At 39.3% G+C, this 18871-nt stretch overlaps 1 protein-coding gene across 6 annotated transcripts in view; it reads right to left on the bottom strand.

Moving 5' to 3' along the window:
- The window catches only part of Zfand4 (zinc finger AN1-type containing 4), a 78398-nt gene that overhangs the window by 28204 nt on the left and 31323 nt on the right, over positions 1-18871 (bottom strand). For all 6 annotated transcript variants that reach the window (XM_040737570.1, XM_021224796.2, XM_040737572.1 and 3 more), the window contains one exon: positions 3266-3413. In XM_040737570.1, the coding sequence (XP_040593504.1) occupies positions 3266-3413 (148 nt within the window). The remainder of the gene's footprint in view (positions 1-3265; positions 3414-18871) is intronic.

The raw sequence follows: 18871 nt of genomic DNA, 5'->3' as shown, positions 1-18871 counted from the left end.
CACTAACAGGATTACATTTAAAGACAATTAAAGCTCATGTGGTTGCATATTCCTATAGTAACAGCATGTGGGAGATAAATTTAAAACCAGTCTCACCTATACAGTGAGTTTGAGGCTAGCCTAGGCTATGTGAGACTCTGTCAATAAAGAAACAAACAAGTAAACAAGATGGATATCAAATTTCACACATTTTACCATTATTTAATATAAAAATAAGTTTAAAATAGTAACTAGATAATAGTGTCCTCTCTGTATGATAGAAAATTGAAGATCACTTCCCCTCAATGAATAAAAATCCTGAGAAAAACAGCAAAAATTTAGAAACATAAGAAATACATAATAACCAAGAATGGGTTCATGACAACAACACAAAATTATTTCATATTCTTAAAAAGTCCATTATCCTGCACTATCAGAATTGTTTTATTTGGTGTAATACATTTAAACTTCTCTTCCTATTTCTTCTTTGATCTGAGTTACTCAGAAGTGTGTTATTTTGAAACATCAGATTTTCTTCCAGATATCTATCACTGTTTCCAGTTTTATTCTTTTGTAAACTACAGCATTTTTAAATGATTGGAATCTTCCTGAAATTTATTAGAATTTATTTTATGTAAAAATACTGTTTTTGTTTGTGGTAAAGTTCCACATGCATTTCCTTAGAAGGAAATGTGTACTCCCCTGTAGGATGAAGCATTCTGCAAATACCACCTGGGTCAAATAAGTTGATACTGTTCCTCAGGTCCTCTCGGAAACCCTTCCAATTCTCTGTTCTAGCAGCTATGCTTAATGGAAATCTTTGAGGATACGCATTCATCTATTTCTTCATAGTTTTGCTTCATAAATATCAAAGTTCTTACTACATAAACAAAAATTAGAGCATAGTTTGTTGTCAATTGTTCAACATCTGAGTAAAAACACATGATCTTGACCCAAATTTATATTTTAAAAAACCCACAAGAATTGTAGAACTAAATTGGAAAGAAATAACCATCTAAACATTTTGGAGAAAAACATGGAAGCATGTCTTCAAGACCTGTGATAGGAAATATTTCACAAAAATTATTAAATACCAATCATCAAAGCAAAACTGATAAATTATAATACATTAAAATTAACAATAGTCATCAAAAATAGGTGAAAGAACAAGTCACAGAGTATTAGAAACTGCAAACCATACATCTGACAAAGATTTTATATCATACATGTAAATATATGTGTATTAGCTGCTTTAAGACAGATCTCAGGTAGCCCAGACTAGATTAAAGTATGCTATATAGCTGAGGCTGACTTTGAACTCATGATGTTCCTGCCTCCACCTCTGAAGGCTTGGTATTACATGAGTGCATCACCACACACACCTCCAAAATACATTTTTAAATGTCTACAAACCAATGAATAAAAGATAACCTAATTTTAAAATGAGCAAAACATTTGGCAATGTACAAAGGGCAGAATTTTAACCAAATAGAGACAACATTTTTAAAAGTTAACATTATTCCTTATTTTAAAAAAAAGTACACAATCCCAAGAATGGTTAAGATGAAAACACTGACGAATATTAAGTGTCGACAAGGACTGGCACAAACCAGAACACTCTATTATTAATGGAAGTATGAACTGGTTAAAAACCTATGCAAAGCAGTCATTGTAACTTCTTTCTGTTTGTCTGTTTTGAGACAGGGTCTCATTATGGTAGCCTAAAATGGCATAGGACTTACTTAAGGCAGGCTAATCCTAAACCTTACAAAGTGTAGTATACTATGGTATACATCGAATAGCTGGCTATTTACATAAAACATGTTATCTTTCCTATGACTGTAAGGTTCCTGATAAGTATATGACAAAAAGAACGAAGTGCATGTGTCTATTAAAGAATGTATAAACATACTCCAAGTAGCTCCATTAATAAAAACCAAAATTCAGACACGTGCTGACCATAGAAAAGAAAAACAAAAAGAACCACTGTATGTTAAATGCACAATACATTTAAAATTTTTTTTAAATTGACATTGAAGAAAATAAAGTAGAATTTTATAAAAAAAAAGTACTGTACTGTCTATGGTGTTTATTTATATAACGTTCCATAGTGCACAAAATTATTTGTGAAAATATGTGTAAAACTATGGTTATCTTAGGGAAGATTGTGAAGGAATTTTTTTTACAGGAAAAAGCAGGGGAACTAGGTGTGGTAGCATTTGCCATTAATACCAGTTCTCTGTGAGTTTAAGGTCACCCTGATCTATATAGTGAGTTCCAAGAAACCAGACAAACACAGTGAGATCCTATTTCAAACAAGCAAAAGAGAAACAGAAAAAAGGAAAAAAAATGGAACTACTTTGAGTTATAGCTAAATAAGTACTTTGAGTTATAGCTAAATAAGTGTATTTAACTGTAAAAATGCATCAAGCAGAGTCTAAATTTTACTATTATCATTATTATTGTTTATTATTATCATCATTATTATTATTGGGTGATTTGCCATGGTCAGAGGACAACTTTCAGTTTTCTCCTCCTACCTTAACAGGGATTGAACCTGAGTTTACAGGGATGTGGCAAGTGTCTTAATTTGCTGATCATCTGGCCAGGTTTCAAGCAGTACTTTAAAGGTTTGTCTATTTTATATGGGGAGGCCTAACAGAATGAAAAGAAGTGGTGTCAGGGAGAGAAGGAGAGGCAAGAGACTGAGACAGACAGACTCACATCCAGAAACAAAAACAACTGTCAAGAATGTGGAACACTGCAAGTCTCACCCAGTGCTGGAAAGAATGTACGTTGGTTATTCACTTTAGAATTGCTTTAGAAAACTGGCAAAAATAGTGAGTATCTCCTAGGCGTGGTGGCACATACCTCTAATCAAAACATTCAGAGGACTGAGAGAGGGCAGTTGAGAGTTCATGCAGATCGGGGCTGTATACTAAGTTCTGACCAGCCTGGGCTATAGTGTGCCTATCTCAGTGCCTATAAGAGTAAATCCTGAAATCACATTTTTGATTATTGAAATTATTGAAAGATTAAGCTATCTTTTACTACCCCTTTTCATGCTACAGATATGACATTTTAGAGATGTGTGCATAACCCTTTCAGGCATGTTGCTAGACTAAACACCTCAATGCTCACTTGTCACATCTTAATAAATAAGTTGAGACCAGAAACATGAAGTAAGTAATATTTTATAGTTTTCCATAGTCACCAGCAGACCTCAGCACTGTGAGTCCCGCCACTTAAGCTAGAGAAAAGCTTGGCCAAGAGCCAACAGCTTCACCTTTTTGCTGAGATTCATGTTCTCCATCTTAGCCTTCAGCAGCTTCATCTTATTCATAGTTATTGAATTTTCAATGATCTGTTGCCCAGAAGGAGAAGGCTCAGTTTCTTCGTCCTCATCTGTATACAAATTATACACAGAACCACCACTGCAAGGGAAACAGTAAGGACTCAAAACATGCTTGACACCAGGTGAGGACTAACAGTCCTATACAATAGCAACTATAGATCCTGCTACATGGGAAACACTAACTACATTTTGCCATTGTAAATGAAAGAGCATATATATCAAAAATGTTCCTTTGGCTCAAACTTGCCTGAAACTTGCTATGCAGCTGAGGAAGTGCTTGCTCTTTTGATCCTGCTGCCTCCGCTTTCTGAGTGCTGGGATTACAGGTGTATGCCGCCCACACCGGGTTTAATGTAATCCTAGTGATTGAATTGAGGGCTTTCTGTGTGCTAGGAGAGCATGAGAGATATTGAGCTATATATCAAGCATATCCAAAACATATTTTGGGGGCAAGGGACACAGTTCAGTGGGTAAATTGCTTGCTTTGCTAGCACACGTACTGGAGTTCAGTTCCAAAACCCAATTTAAAAAGCTGGGTATGAAGGCATGAACTTGCAATCCTAGCATGGGGAAGGTGGAGACAGGCACATCCCTGAGGCTCACTGTCAGCCAGTCTATCCTCCCTATAGAACTTCAAGCCAATGAAATACCCTATCTCAAAAAACAAGGTGGACAGCTCCTGAAGAGCAAACCTGAGGTCTACTTGCAATCTCTACACACCAACACACAGTGCCACACACTCACATACAAACACATACAAACATTTCTTAGTAGAAAGCAATTGGGGGAAATGATGCATCACTATTTAACACTGCTGAAATCAAGTAGAGCTGAGAGACTCCAATATCACTGCATTGCATTGCCAGTACTACCTGATATGTGCTAGATGCTTGCTCTATCAGCTCTCCTTGAAGACAGTCCCTTTACAAAAGCCTATAAAGTAGATACTGTGTACCCTTTTATAAACGAAAAGCAGCAGGTAAGAGTGACAGGACAGCAACATGGGTCAGGAGGGAAGGTGCTTGCCCCTAATCCTGATCATCTGAGTTCAATCCCAAGCACTCACAGGGTGGAACGAGGAAACAAATACCGGAAAGTTGTCTTCTAATCTCCAGATGTATGCAGTGGCAGGAACATACCCACCCCCGTACCCAGCACTAAATTATCTCCAGATGTGTGTAGTAGCAGGCACATACCCACCCCCAGCACTAAATAATCTCCAGATGTATGCAGTGGCAGGAACATACCCACCCTCATACCCAGCAATAAATAATCTCCAGATGTGTGCAGTAGCAGGCACATACCCACCCCCAGCACTAAATAAATGAAATTTAAACATGTAAATCCTGGAGTGGTGATGCAGCCTTTAATTCCAGCACTCATGATGTATAAGTGTGTGGATCTCTGTAAATTTGAGACCAGACTAGTCTAGATAGTGAGAGCTCCAAGTTAGCCAGGGCTGCATAGTGAGACTGTCTAAAAAAACTAGTTTTTTTAAAGTAATGTTTTTATTTATTCTTTTGAAACTTTCAATATAATTTGATCATATTCATTACTCTCCCCAACTCTTCCCATATAATCCCCACCTCCCTACACATCCAATCTCATGTTCTCCCTTTCTCTTAAAAACAAACAAAAGGGAGACCTGAGGTCTGTGCACAGAGGATCCCAGCACAATGGGACTCAACCCACCCAGAGTCTGCTTCCAAGTCCCAATCTCCATCCACGGGAAAGAGAGGTAAGCACAGGACTGTCTCCAGCCTGCCTTCTGGTGCCCAGAGCAGAACCACCGGAGACCTGGGGACTGCACACTGCAGATCCCAGCCTGAAGGGATTTAGCCCTCCCAGAGACTGCCAACACCATAGTCCCTTTCTCAGCCTTCCGGTGATCTCCACACAACTAGCCCAGGCCAGGGTACTGCACACTGAAGCTCCCATCCTGGCAGGAGCCGCCTGCCCAGAGACTGCCAGTGTCCAAGTCCCATTCTCCACCTATGGGACAGGCAGGGTCAAGGATACCTAGAGATTGCCAGGGCCCTAATACTAGGACTGCCTCCATCCACACAAAAGGAAAGCCACCAGGGTATTGGACCTGTTCCCACCCACTGGAAAGGTGATGGGGAAATCCTGTGTATATGTCAATAAAGCACTGTTGGCCAATAGGGAAGCAAGATAGGTGGGACTAGGAGTCCAGGAAGACTCTGGGTAGGAGAAACACAGGGACTCAAGATGTAACCGCCATAGGGGTAAGAAGCCCAGAAACTTTTCTCCGGTAAGAGAAATACTTAGATTGGCAGTTATGGGGTAAATACGTAAGTCAGAGATAGCCAGTAAGAAACAAGCAAGGCAAACAGCTTCATAATTAATACAGCATCTTGTGTGTTATTTGGGGACTACAACGCGGCAGAACCCAGGCAACTGGTGAGGAAAAACCAAAGCGGCAGAAAGGGAAAAGGCTTCTCTCTACAGAAAGGAACCATGGTCACATACCCACCAGGAGAGGAAGAGACTCCTTCTGCACCCACAGGAAGAAATGATGGGAAGAAGACAATATAAAAACACACCCAGCAACAGAAAAACCAATATGACACCACCAGAAGCTAGAGACTCTACACCCGCAAGACCTGAACAGCCCATTGCAGATGAAGCAGATAAGAAAGACCTTAAAAAAACTTCATGAAATTGATAGAGGCCCTCAAAGAGGATATGAGAAAAACCCTTAAAGAAATGGAAGAAAAAACACACCAAAAATGCAAAAAAAAATGCAAGAAATGGAAAAAAACAAACCAAAAAAAATCCAACAAATGCAAGAAAGAGAGGAAAAGACACAGCAAAAATTGCAAGAAACAATTCAAACAGTGCAAGGGTAGAAAGCTGAAATGGAGACAATATAAAAAAACAGTCTGAAGGAATGCTGGAAAGAGAAAAGCTAAGCAAATGGTCAGGTACTACAGATGCAAGCATAACCAACAGAATATAAGAGATGGAAGACAGAATCTCAGGTGTTGAGGATATACTAGGGGAAATAGATTCATTGACCAAGAAAATCTTAAGTTCATCAATTCCCTAACACAAAATATCCAGGAAATATGGGACACCATGAAAAGACCAAACCTAAGAATAATAGGTATAGAAGGCGAAAACCACCTCAAAGGGGCAGAAAGCATATTCAACAAAATCATAGAAGAAAACTTTCCCAACCTAAAGAAAGACATGCCAGTGAAGGTACAAGAAGCTTACAGAACACCAAATAGAGTGGCCCACAAAAGGAAGTCCCCTCGCCACATAATAGTAAAAACGCTGAACATACAGAATACAGAAAGAATATTAAGAGCAGCAAAGGAAAAAGGCCAAGTAGCATACAAAGGCAAGCCTATCAGAATCACACCTGACTTCTCCATGGAGACTCTGAAAGCCAGAAGGTCCTGAATATTCTACCAACATTAAGAGACCACAGATGCCAGCCCAGACTGCTATACCCAGAAAAGCTTTCAATCACTATATATGGAGAAAACAAGATACTCCATGACAAAACCAGATTTAAACAATACGTATCCACTAACCCAGCCCTACAGAAAGTTCTGGAAGGAAAACTGTAACCCAAGAAAGTTAACTACAACCAGAAAAACATAGGCAATAGATAATCCGACCTTATTAACAGCCAAAAGAAAAAAGAGGTGGAAATCCACATATAATTCCACCATCATCAACTATTCCAAAACAGGAATGAGCAATCAATGGTCATTAATATCCCTCAATATTAATGGTCTTAACTCACTCATGAAAAGACATAAGCTAGTAGAATGGATTCGAACACAGAACCCATCCTTCTGCTGCATACAAGAAACACACCTCAGCCTCAAAGACAGACATTACCTCAGAGGGTTGGGAAAAGATTTTCCAATCAAATGGACCCAAAAAACAAGCGGGGGTAGCAATCCTAATATCTAACAAATTAGATTTTAAAATAAAATCAATCAAAAGAGATGAAGGAGGTCATTTCACACTCATCACAAAAGAAATCCACCAAGACGAAGTTTCAATTCTGAACATCTATGCCCCAAATACAAAGGCATCCACGTTCATAAAAGAAACATTACTAAAACTCAAATCACATATAAAGCCCCACACACTTATACTGGGAAACTTTAACACCCCACTCTCACCACTAGATAGGATTACCAGACAGAAACTTAACAAAGAAGCAAAGGAATAGAAGTTATGACCCAATTGGGATTAACAGACATCTATAGAACATTCCATCCACATAAAAAAGAATATACCTTCTTCTCAGCACCACATGTAACCTTCTCAAAAATCGACCATATACTTGGCAACATAGTAAACCTCAACAGGTACAAAAAAATTGGAATAACTCCATGTGTTAAAATTATAATTCAACAACAACACAAATTGCAGAAAACATACAAACTCACGGAAATTGAATAATGTTCAACTGCACCATTCCTGTGTCAAAGAAGAAATAAAAAAAGAAATTAAAGACTTCCTAGAACTAAATGAGAATGAAGACACAACATACCCAAACTTATGGGATACTTTGAAAGCAGTGCTATGAGGGAAGTTCATAGCACTAAGTTCCCACATGAAGAAATTGGAGAATAGTTACACTAGAGAATTAACAGCACAATTGAAAGCTCTAGAACACAAAGAAACAAACTCACCCAGGAGGAGTAGATGCCAGGAAATAATCAAATTGAGGGCTGAAATCAATAAAGTAGAAACTAGGAAAACAATACAAAGAATCAATGTAACTAAGAGTTGGCTCTTTGAGAAAATCAAAAAGATAGACAAATCTTTATCCAAATTTATGAAACAGCAGATTGTGAACATGCAAATTAACAAAATCAGAAATGAAAAAGGGGACATAACAACAGACACTGAGGAAATCCAGAGAATCATCAGGTCATACTTTGAAAACCTGTACTTCACAAAATTTGAAAATCTAAAGGAAATGAACAATTTTATGGTTAGATATCACTTGCCAAGAACAGATAAGAAATTTAAATAAGACCTATAACCCCTAAGGAAATAGAAGCAGTCATCAAAAGTCTCACAACCAAAAAAAGCTCAGGGCCAGATGGCCTCAGTGCAGAATTCTACCAGAAATTCAAAGAATACATTACACTAATTCTTCTCAAAGTATTCCATGCAATAGAAGCAGAAGGGTCTTTGCCAAATTCTTTCTACGAGGCTTCTATAACCTTGATATCCAAGACACACAAAGACACAACTAAGAAAGAGAACTTCAGACCAATATCCCTCATGAACGTTGATGCAAACATACTCAATAAAATACTGGCAAATCAGATTCAAAAACACATCAGAAAACTCATCCACCATGAGAAGTAAGCTTTATTCCAGGGATGCAGGCATGGTTCAACATACAAAAATCCATCAATGTAATCCACCATATAAACAAACTGAGAAACAAAAATCACATGATCATCTCATTAGATGCTGAAAAAGCCTTTGACAAAATCCAGCACCTTTTCATGATAAAGGTCTTGGAGAGATCCGGGATAACAGGAACTTACTTTAACATAATAAAAGCTATATACAGCAAACCAACAGCCAACAGCAAACTAAATGGACAGAAACTCAATGTGATTCCTCTAAAATAAGGAACAAGACAAGGCTGTCCACTCTCTCCATACCTTTTCAATATTGTCCTTGAAGTTCTATCTAGAGCAATACGACAAAAGGAGATCAAGGAGATACAAATTGGAAAGGAAGAGGTCAAACTTTCACTATTTGCAGATGATATGATAGTTTACATAAGTGACCCCAAAAACTCTACTAAGGAAGACCTTGGTACCTTCAGCAAAGTGGCAGGATACAAGATCAACTAAAGAAAATCAGTAGTCCTACTACATACAGATGATAAAATGGCTGAGAAAGAAATCAAAGAAACATTGCCCTTTACAATAGCCACAAACAACATAAAATACCTTGGAGTAACTCTAACCAAACAAATGAAAGACCTGTATCACAAGAACTTTGAGTATTTAAAGAAAGAAATTAAAGAAGACACCAGAAAATGGAAAGATCTCCCATGCTCTTGGATAGGGAGGATCAATGTAGTAAAAATGGCAATCTTGCCAAAATATACAGATTCAATGAAATCCCCATTAAAATCCCAGCACAATTCTTCACAGACCTTGAAAGAACAATTCTCAACTTTATATGGAAAAACAAAAGACCCAGGATAGCCAAAACAACCCTGTTCAACAAGGCAACATCCAGAAGCATCACCATCTCTGACTTCAAGCTGTATTACAGAGCTATAGTCCTGAAAACAGCTTGTACTGGCACAAAAATAGACAGGTAGACCAATGGAATCTAATTGAAAACCCTGATATTAACCCACACACATACGAACACCTGATCTTTGACAAAGAAGCTAAAGTTATACAATGGAAAAAAGAAAGCATCTTCAACAAATGGTGCTGCCATAACTGGAGGCTGACATGTAGAAGACTGCAGATAGATCCATGTCTATCACCATGCACAAAACTTAAATCCAACTGGATCAAAAACCTCAACATAAATCCAGCCACACTGAATCTGTTAGAAGAGAAAGTGGGAGGTACCCTTGAATGAATTGGTACACGAGACTGCTTCCTGAACATAACACCAGTAGCACAGACAGTGAGGCCAACAATTAACACATGGGACCTCCTGAAACTGAGAAGCTTCTGTAAGGCAAAGGACACAGTCAGCAAGACAAAAAGGCAACCCACAGATTGGGAAAAGATATTCACTAACCCCACATCTGATAGAGGGCTGATCTCCAAAGTTTACAAAGAACTCAAGAAGCAAGTCTCCAAAACACCAAAGGATCCGATCAAAAAGTGGGATACAGAACTAAATAGAGAATTCTCAGTAGAGGAGTCTAAAATGGCTAAGAGACAATTAAGAAAGTGCTCAACATTCCTAGCCATCTGGGAAATGCAAATCAAAACAACTCAGATACCATCTTACTCCTGTCAGAATGGCTAAAATAAAAAACTCCAATGACAGTTTATGCTGGAGAGGATGTGGAGAAAGGGGAACACTCCTCCACTGCTGGTGGGAGTGCCGACTCGTACAGCCACTTTGGAAATCAGTATGGAGATTCCTCAGGAAAATGGGAATCAGTCTACCACAGGTTCCAGCAATTCCACTCTTATGCATATACCCAAAAGATGCACATTCATACAACAAGGATGTCTGTTCCACTATGTTCATAGCAGCATTATTTGTAATAGCCAGAACCTGGAAGCAACCTAGATGCCCCTCAACTGAATAGTGGACAGAGAAAATGTGGTACATTTACACAACAGAGTATTATTCAGCAGAAAAAAAATGGAATCTTGAAATTTGCAGGCAAATGAATGGCACTAGAAGAAACCATCCTGAGTGAGGTAACCCAGTCACAAAAAGAGAAACATAGTATGTACTCACTCATTTGTGAATTTTAGACATGAATCAGAGGAGTGCCAGCATAGAATCCCATTGCCAGAGAGTCTGGGAAGCAGAACCTTCATCCAGCAACTGATGAAAGCAGAGGCAGATACCCACAGACAAACACTCAACTTAACTCCTGGAATCCAGTGACAGAAAGAGAGAACTGATGGTCAAAGGAGTTAAGACTGGGCTGGTTTAACCCATAGAAACAGTTGGCCTGAACAAGGGGGGAGCTCTTGGACCCCAGACTGATGGCTGTGTGGACAGCATGGGACTGATCCAGACCCACTGAAGGTGGGTGTCAGTGAGGAGGCCTAGGTAATCTATGGGGCCTTGGGTAATATTTATCCCTGGCATACAAATAGACTTTGAGTGCCCATGCCACAATATGGGATGCTCTTTCAGTTGGTACTCTTGGGGGGAGGGCCTAGGCCCTGCCCTGGATGAAATGACAGACTCTGGAGACCCACCATGGACGGTCTGGGGATGGGGAGGAGGTTGGGTGGGGGACTGGAATGCCTGGTGGGGAGGGCGGGGAAGGAGGGGAGGGAGAGGGAGCTGGGATTGACATGTGAAGCAAGCTTGTTTCTAACTTAAATTTTAAAAAATAGGAAGAAAAAAACAAACAAAAGCCATGGAATCCAGTTTGTGTCAGTCTACCCTAGACCCAGTGTCACACCATTGAAGAAAATAGATTTTTCCTCTCCCAGAAGTTGTTAGTTGTGAGTAAATCTTTGGCTAGAGGTGGGCATTCTAAATGAAACACACATTTATAAAGCTTAAAAGCTAATAGTCACATACGACAGCAAACATGGTGTTTGTCTTGCTGGGTCTAGGTTACCTCGCCCAGGATGTTTCAGTTCCAGCCATTCACCTGAAACTTTCCTGACACCATTTTTCTTAACAGCTGAATAATACACTGAATAATACCCCATTCTGTAAATGTGCCACATGCCATCATGCATTATTCAGCTGTTGGACATCTCGGCCGTTTTCAGATGGTATTATATAGAATCAATGAGTGTAGATGAGCAAGTACCTCTGGAGTAAGATGCATATGCCCAAGAACTGTGTAGCTGGATCTTGTGGTAAATCTATCTTCAGCTCTTTGAGGAACCTCCACACTGATTTATTTCCATAGTGACTGCCACAATTTGCATTTTTACAAGATGTGAATACGTGGTTCCTTTTTTCCGGCACCACTGTCATTAGTTTTATTAATCTTGGCCATTCTGACTGGGATAAGATGAAATCTCAATGCAGTTTTGTGTGTCCCTGATTGCTAAGGATGTTGCACACTTTTCAAAATGTTTTTCAGCCATTTGTGTTTCATCTTTTGAGAACTTTGTTTAGTTCTATGTCCCATTTAATTGCAGTTTTCTAGATGTTTAGTATTTTTTAGTCTAGAACTTTCATATGTGTAATTGCTAAATAATTTTCCCCATTATCTAGGCTGCCTCTTCAAATGGGGATGTCCTTTGTCACTTAATCACTCTTAATGTCAGTGCTATCTGGGCCTGGTTAATAGAGTCCTTACTGTATGTATAGGCTCAAACTTATTTTCTACTTTCTCTTCCATCAGATTCAAGATATCAGGTCTTATATTTAGGTCCTTGATCCATTTGGAATCCATCTTTTTACAGGGTGAGAGAGAAGGGTGTAGCTTCATTCTTTGACAAGCAACTATGCAGTTCGATCAGGACCATTTGTTGAAGATGCTGTCTTTTCACTAATGTGTATTTTTGGCTTCTTTGTAAAATATCAAGGGTTCTAGGATGTGTGGAGCAGGCCTTAAATTCTATTCTATTTATCAGTGCCTCTTTTTTAATTAAAAAGATTTTGCATGAATATGGGTCTCTAACTGCATGTATGTCTGTGTACAATACGCATCTGGTGCCCTTGGAGGTCTAAAGAAAGTGATGGATCACAGAGAAACAGATAGTTGTGAGCCACCATTTGGGTACTGGGAATCAAATCCAAATCCTCTGAAAGAGCAGTCTTCTTAACCACTGACCCATCTCTCCAGACTCAACTTGTCTGTTTGTTGTTGTTGTTGTTGTTTTACAAATACCATGCTGGTTTTATTACTGTAGCTCTGGAGTGCAACTGAAAATCAGGAATGGTGACACCTCCATTAGCTCTTTTATTGTACAGAGTTGTTTTTAGCTATCCTAGGGCTTGTTTGTTACTATATGAAGTTTTAAGATTTGGTGGGGATGGCAATGAATCTGCAGATTGCTATTGGTAGGATGGCCATTTTCACATAGTTAGGTCTTTCCTTGATGTCTTCAATTTCTCAGTATCTCAAAGTTCTTATTAAACACTTCTTTCATTTCCTTACTCATTATATTGTGTCTTTTTGTCAACTTGAGGCAAACTGGAGTTAGTGGTATAGAGGAACTCAACAGAGAAATTACCCCCACCAGATTAGTTTGTGGGCAAGCCTGTGGGGAATATTCTTAATTAATGATGTATGTGGGAGGGCCCACTATAAGCGGTGCCATCCCTAGGCAGTTGGTTCTGGGTGCTATAAGAAAGCAGGCTGAACAAGTCAGTAAGCAGTGTTCCTCCATGTCTTCTGCTTCAGTTCATGTCTCCAAGTTTGTGCTGAGTTCCTTCCCCAACTTCCCTCAGTGATGAAGTGTAATTGGAGAGTTGCAAGCTAAAATAAACCCTTTCCTCCTCAAGTTGCTTGTGGTCATGGCGTTTAATCACAGCAAAGGAAACCTGGGGTTCCAGATGAGATTCCACGTGGTCTGACAGGATCAGTGGGTAAAGAGAAGACTGGGTTGGATTATCTCTAACTGTGCTTCTGGATTGGGATCAGGAGGTCCCAGGGATCACCAGGAAATAGAAGGCTGGGAATTGAGGCTTTATGAGTTCGATCTTTGGATTTACAGCTCAGATTTGTACAGTGGGTGGGTTGGCTGAAAACGTGTGGAGGTGAGGGCAGGTAAACTGCTCTGGGAGTCCCTATTTGAGATGAAGTTTTGATTCAAACTCCAGTTGAGACTCAAAACAGTCTCAGATCTGGCTGGTAGGTGAACAGGGGGTGGGGGCAACAAGAGGTGGAGGATGGCAGCAGAGGAGATGGCACATGCAGACCCTGCCTCTGAGTGGGTTTGAGTAGGAGGATTTGGGTCTGGTGCAGCAGGGTACAGTGGTAATTGGGTTAGCTCACAGTAGGGATGAGTGAACTGGCTCTTGGAGAGCCTACTTAAAGTTCCCATTCCAACTTAGGTTCAGACCGCAAGCAGTCCCAGATTGGCAGTGCTGGATAAGAAACTGAAGAGTTGGATATCCATGAGTTCAAGGCCACTCTGGTCTACAAAAGACTTCCAAAAGAGCCAGGGTTGCAGATTGACCCACTTTCTAATTAAAAAGAAAATTTAAATAGTTTTTTAAAAAAATAAGAGGTTAAATGATTTGGCTCAAGACCAGAAAGACAGTGGATATTAGGCCTAAGGTCCAAACAGTTTGTGTAGTTCCAAAACTAAATTTTCCTATTACATCCTGTAGCTTCCCCAGGTAACAAATAACAGATGTTACTGCATAATACTTGACAATGAGTGACAAAATTAAAATAGTGATAGCTTTCATCTCTATATGTCAATGTACCTGAAAAAGAAGGTTCACGAAGATTTCTATCAGTTTACCTTATGAAGTCAGAAGGAATGATTCAGTATACTCTAATCTTGATTATCTTGAAACAGAATTTTGTGGTTTTTTCGAGACAGGGTTTCTCTATGTAACAGCTCAGTCTGATCTGGAACTCAACTCTGTAGACCAGGTTGGCCTCGAACTCAGAGATCTACCTGCCTCTGCCTCCCAAGTGCTGGGATTAAAGAGGTATGTGCCACCACTTCCTGGCCATTTTTAAACTTTAAATCTTTCTGATGCACTATGGTATTTTAACTTTGCCCTTTAAGAAATACTCTAAGCTGTTTCTAATACAATCTTATGAAAAGGATTGGGACAGAGTCTCCCTCCCTATGATGCCTTGACTCAATCATTCCCCTTTACAGATATGTAACCACATGCCTAGTAAAGAATAATATTTGTATACTTTCTCAACAACCACAGATTCATGAGATCAGTTAGAAGCCAATCATTTACATTCAATGGAAAAAATAAAACAAAACTAATACAATGTATAATATTTTGAGTCTCTAAAATCTATGTATTTAAGATTCATTTTAAAGATTTAGCTTTTATTTGTGTGTGTGTGTGTGTGTGTGTGTGTGTGTGTGTGTGTGTGTGTGTGTGTGTGTGTGGATTTGGGAAGGAGTATATACCATGTTGGAGGTACGTGTGGAGGCCAGAGAAGGACATTGGATCCACTGGATCCAGACTTACAGGTGGTTGTGACCCACCTGATGTGAGTGCTGGGAATCAAATTCTGGTCTTCTAGCAGTAGAGTAGCAAGCACTCTTAACTATGAAGCCTACTGCAATAGTCTCTTGAATTTTTAAATATATAAATATTCTCTATACTATTAATAATGATTACAGAATAGCATATGGGCAAATGTGACATTTACTTTGACATGGATATTGTCCATCCCAAGCCAAGTTCTCATTTGACTTTTGCTTTTAAAGACAAGATCTGACCCTGTATCTCAGGTTGACCTGGAATTCTAGCCCAGGCTGTTCTCAGTTTCCCAGTGTACTGGGATTGCAGTCCTGAGTTACTACACTTAACTTCTTCATTGAGTTTTTTAAAGGCAAGTTGTCATTTAATCCTTACAATGTCTGCTTAGATTTCTTTCTTTAAAAACAATGCAGCATGATCCATTAAATGATTTGGGACTAAAAATGTTAATAATATTTTGTATGTGAATGAATCTGATTATCTTAGCAAAACAGGGCTATGGGTCAAAGTCAACCTGTTACCTATGTGGGCCCATGAATTAAGAGTATTTTTTCACACTTTAAAATAGAAAATGATAAAAATAATTGTGCTTTTAACACAGAAAATTATACAGAATTCAGGTCTGCTCATGAGTCCAGGTTTCCTAAAGCAGAGACAGACTGGCTAGTCTGTTACCTGCTGAGCCATTTTGCTGGCCCTGATATGCTCTATTTTTAAGTAGAGATATTTCAAGGTCCCAGCAGAGATGAACCATGGTAAGAAGAATATAAATTATCCTAGCTAAGATGGAGAATGGCTCAGTGTTACATCATCTACACAAAGACTTCCAAGTATTAGGCTCAATCCCTAACACTATGGGAAAGAGAAACATCCTAATGCAAGCAAACCAGACACAGAAATAAAGTAAAAAGCAAAGGAGAACTACAATATATAAAAGGTCACCAACAAGAATGGCAGGTCAAATAATACAAAGTAAAGATATGACTGTAAAGATGGCTCAGTATGCAATGGAACTTGCTGCTGAGCCTGACAACCTGAGTTCAAGCCCCAAATCCACATAGCAGAATTCCCTCGAGTTATTCTCTCCCCACCATGTATGTAGATATGCACACACATAAATAAAAACAATATAAGTTGTTTAAAATTTAAAATGATAAAATTACCTAAGAGTAAAACAAAGAAAAGATCACAATGCATTGGAAAATTTAAAAAGAGAATGGAACATTAGCTCATTGGTTGTAGCTGCCTAACATGTGCAAAGGCCTGGACTCAAACCTAGGCAGGAAAAAAAGAGTAAAAGTAAACAAGAGAGAGGTAGGAACAAGGTCAATAATACAAATAAAACAAAAGGAAAGTATTAAAAGACAAAAATGTGAAGCAAAATGCATGCACAAAACAATTACCAAAATAATCTTTAATAAAAAAGAAAAGCACTGTCTGTACTGAAATGGTCCCCTGCATGTGTGAAGAGTGGATACCCACTACTATTCCAGTCAGCTCTTATTTCCATGTGTTGTTTAGTTCTGTGTCTCTGAGAGAGAAAAGGCTGAGGTCAGGCACTGCAGGACTCTGTGAGGCCAACTAGAGAGAGGTAAGAGCAACCATCTGCACTGGGGAGCTGGGATGGCAGGCCAGCAATCCACAGCTGTGTTCAGCTACCATCTAATCAGATGCATCTGCTTGGTTCTTCCAGTTTCTAAACCAGCCACAGAGCTTCCAGTATTAATGGGAAAATATGCAATCTTCTCTTGTTGCCACCAGTACCTCTGACACAGAATTACAGTGTGACAGTCTCCTTTATGGCCAAACTGGTTTTCAAAGCTATTCACTGAAAGCACATTCATGTTTGTAGAATGTTTCAATACAGAAGGGGACAGTAAAGTACAGGGGCTTGTTTCCGAAAGCCTGGCACACCCTGCTCCCTTCCTCACAAAAGCACCAACTATGTGTGTTGAGAAATTCAGGAAGGTTCTCTACCAGCAGCCTGTTTTGCAGATTCCCGAAAAGTAGTGTTAAGATTGCCCATCTGCACCATGCTAATTCCATGTTGGTTGTACTTCCTAGGTTTCTGCCTTTTCCTGGAACCTCTTCCATCTGCTGTGCTGCTGCTGTCACACTGCATGGAGACACTAACTCTCTCTGCTCCAATCTTCAGTCTGTGTTTCTTCAGGTCTCTTCCTATCCACTCTTGAACTTCTCATGTTCTCAGTCTCATCTCCTTGAGAAGCTACTCTCTAGTTGTTTTAATTCCAGCTTGTGAAGTGGGCAAGTAGTGACTGCCCCTAATTGTTATTTTGACCCTTACCATAGTATACATCTGATAAACACACAAATCCATCATGCATCACTACAGCAGTAGAATCAGCAGTTAACCTCACTTTTCTTGTGGGTTTGTTGGGTCATCACTTGGATGGCTTAGTGGGAACAAAATTTTATCTCAGTGTTTCAGCTCTTCCATTGTTGTGACAAATAATTAGAATGACTTAAGAGGTGGGAAGATTTATTTTGCCTCACAATTTTAGAAGTTTCAATCCATGGTCACTTGGTTCTACTATTCCTGGACCATCATAACACAAAACATGGTGGGAAGCACACTGAAGGAAAAACTACTCACCTCATCACAGCCAGAAGGAGGCAGAGAGAAGAGAAGAAAGCTTTCAGAGGGAAAGGCTCTTCCACCAAGCCTGAGTTCAATCCTTAGGACCCATAAGGGGAGAGAACCAAATCCTGCAAGTTGTTGTGTGACCTCCACTTTATAAACATATACATGCACACAAATAAATAATAAATATTTTAAGAGAAAAAGGACACAGCCAGGGATTATGGTTTCCAGGCTGTACCCCTCACACCCATTTCCTCAACTAGGCCCCACCTCCCAATATGCTATCATAAACCCACCAAGGGACAAATCTGTCTGAGTATTTAGGATTCAATCACTTCCCAAAAGCCTATCGACTGACGCCAAAGCCTCCAAACAGGCAGCTTTGGGAACTTCTCAAATTCAAACCACAACCATCACTCCATCATGTTTTTTCTACTTTTGGTGACCTATAGAGAAAGTATATATTAACCTCATGAACTTCATGACAATAATTGGGTAAAGTGGTAAACACAAACTGAAATTATAGGCCAGCAAGATGGCTCAGTAAATAAAGGTACTTTCTGTGTGACCTGTGTAATAGAAAGACAGAACCAATTCCTACAAGTTCCCTCTGACCTCCACATATATTCACATGCATGTATGTACAGCACAAGTACATACACACATAATAAATAAATGTAAATAACAAATCCAGAAATTAACCAGGGGAGCCAGACACAGTGGCACACACCTGTATTTCTGAGCACTTGGGAGACAAAGGAAGGAAGATCAGGAGTGTAGATCAGGAGTATAAGGCCAGATTCTGAGCTCAAAGCCAGCCTTTGCTTCAGAAAAGGCATGTTAGTAATTGGGAATGAAAATGAAATTGAGATGTGGAAATCACATTACATGCAGATGGGAAAAGGTATATAAAAACATGGCATATGAAAAGGCCTGGAAATCTGAGGATGACATGTGAAGAAACTGTTATAAAAGAACTCTTCTAGTGACTCAAGGCAGTAAGTAATCTTCATTAATCTTCATTGCTAACCCCTCTCCATGCCTCGTCTAAAGCAGCAAGTGTCACACTTCTAGTGCTACCCAGATCCTGACCCATC

Source organism: Mesocricetus auratus, unplaced genomic scaffold (assembly GCF_017639785.1).
Source record: "Mesocricetus auratus isolate SY011 unplaced genomic scaffold, BCM_Maur_2.0 Super-Scaffold_100676, whole genome shotgun sequence".
Classification (NCBI taxonomy): Eukaryota; Metazoa; Chordata; class Mammalia; order Rodentia; family Cricetidae; genus Mesocricetus; species Mesocricetus auratus.
Note: the sequence above shows the minus strand (reverse complement) of the source record. Positions and strands in the feature narration are given on the sequence as shown.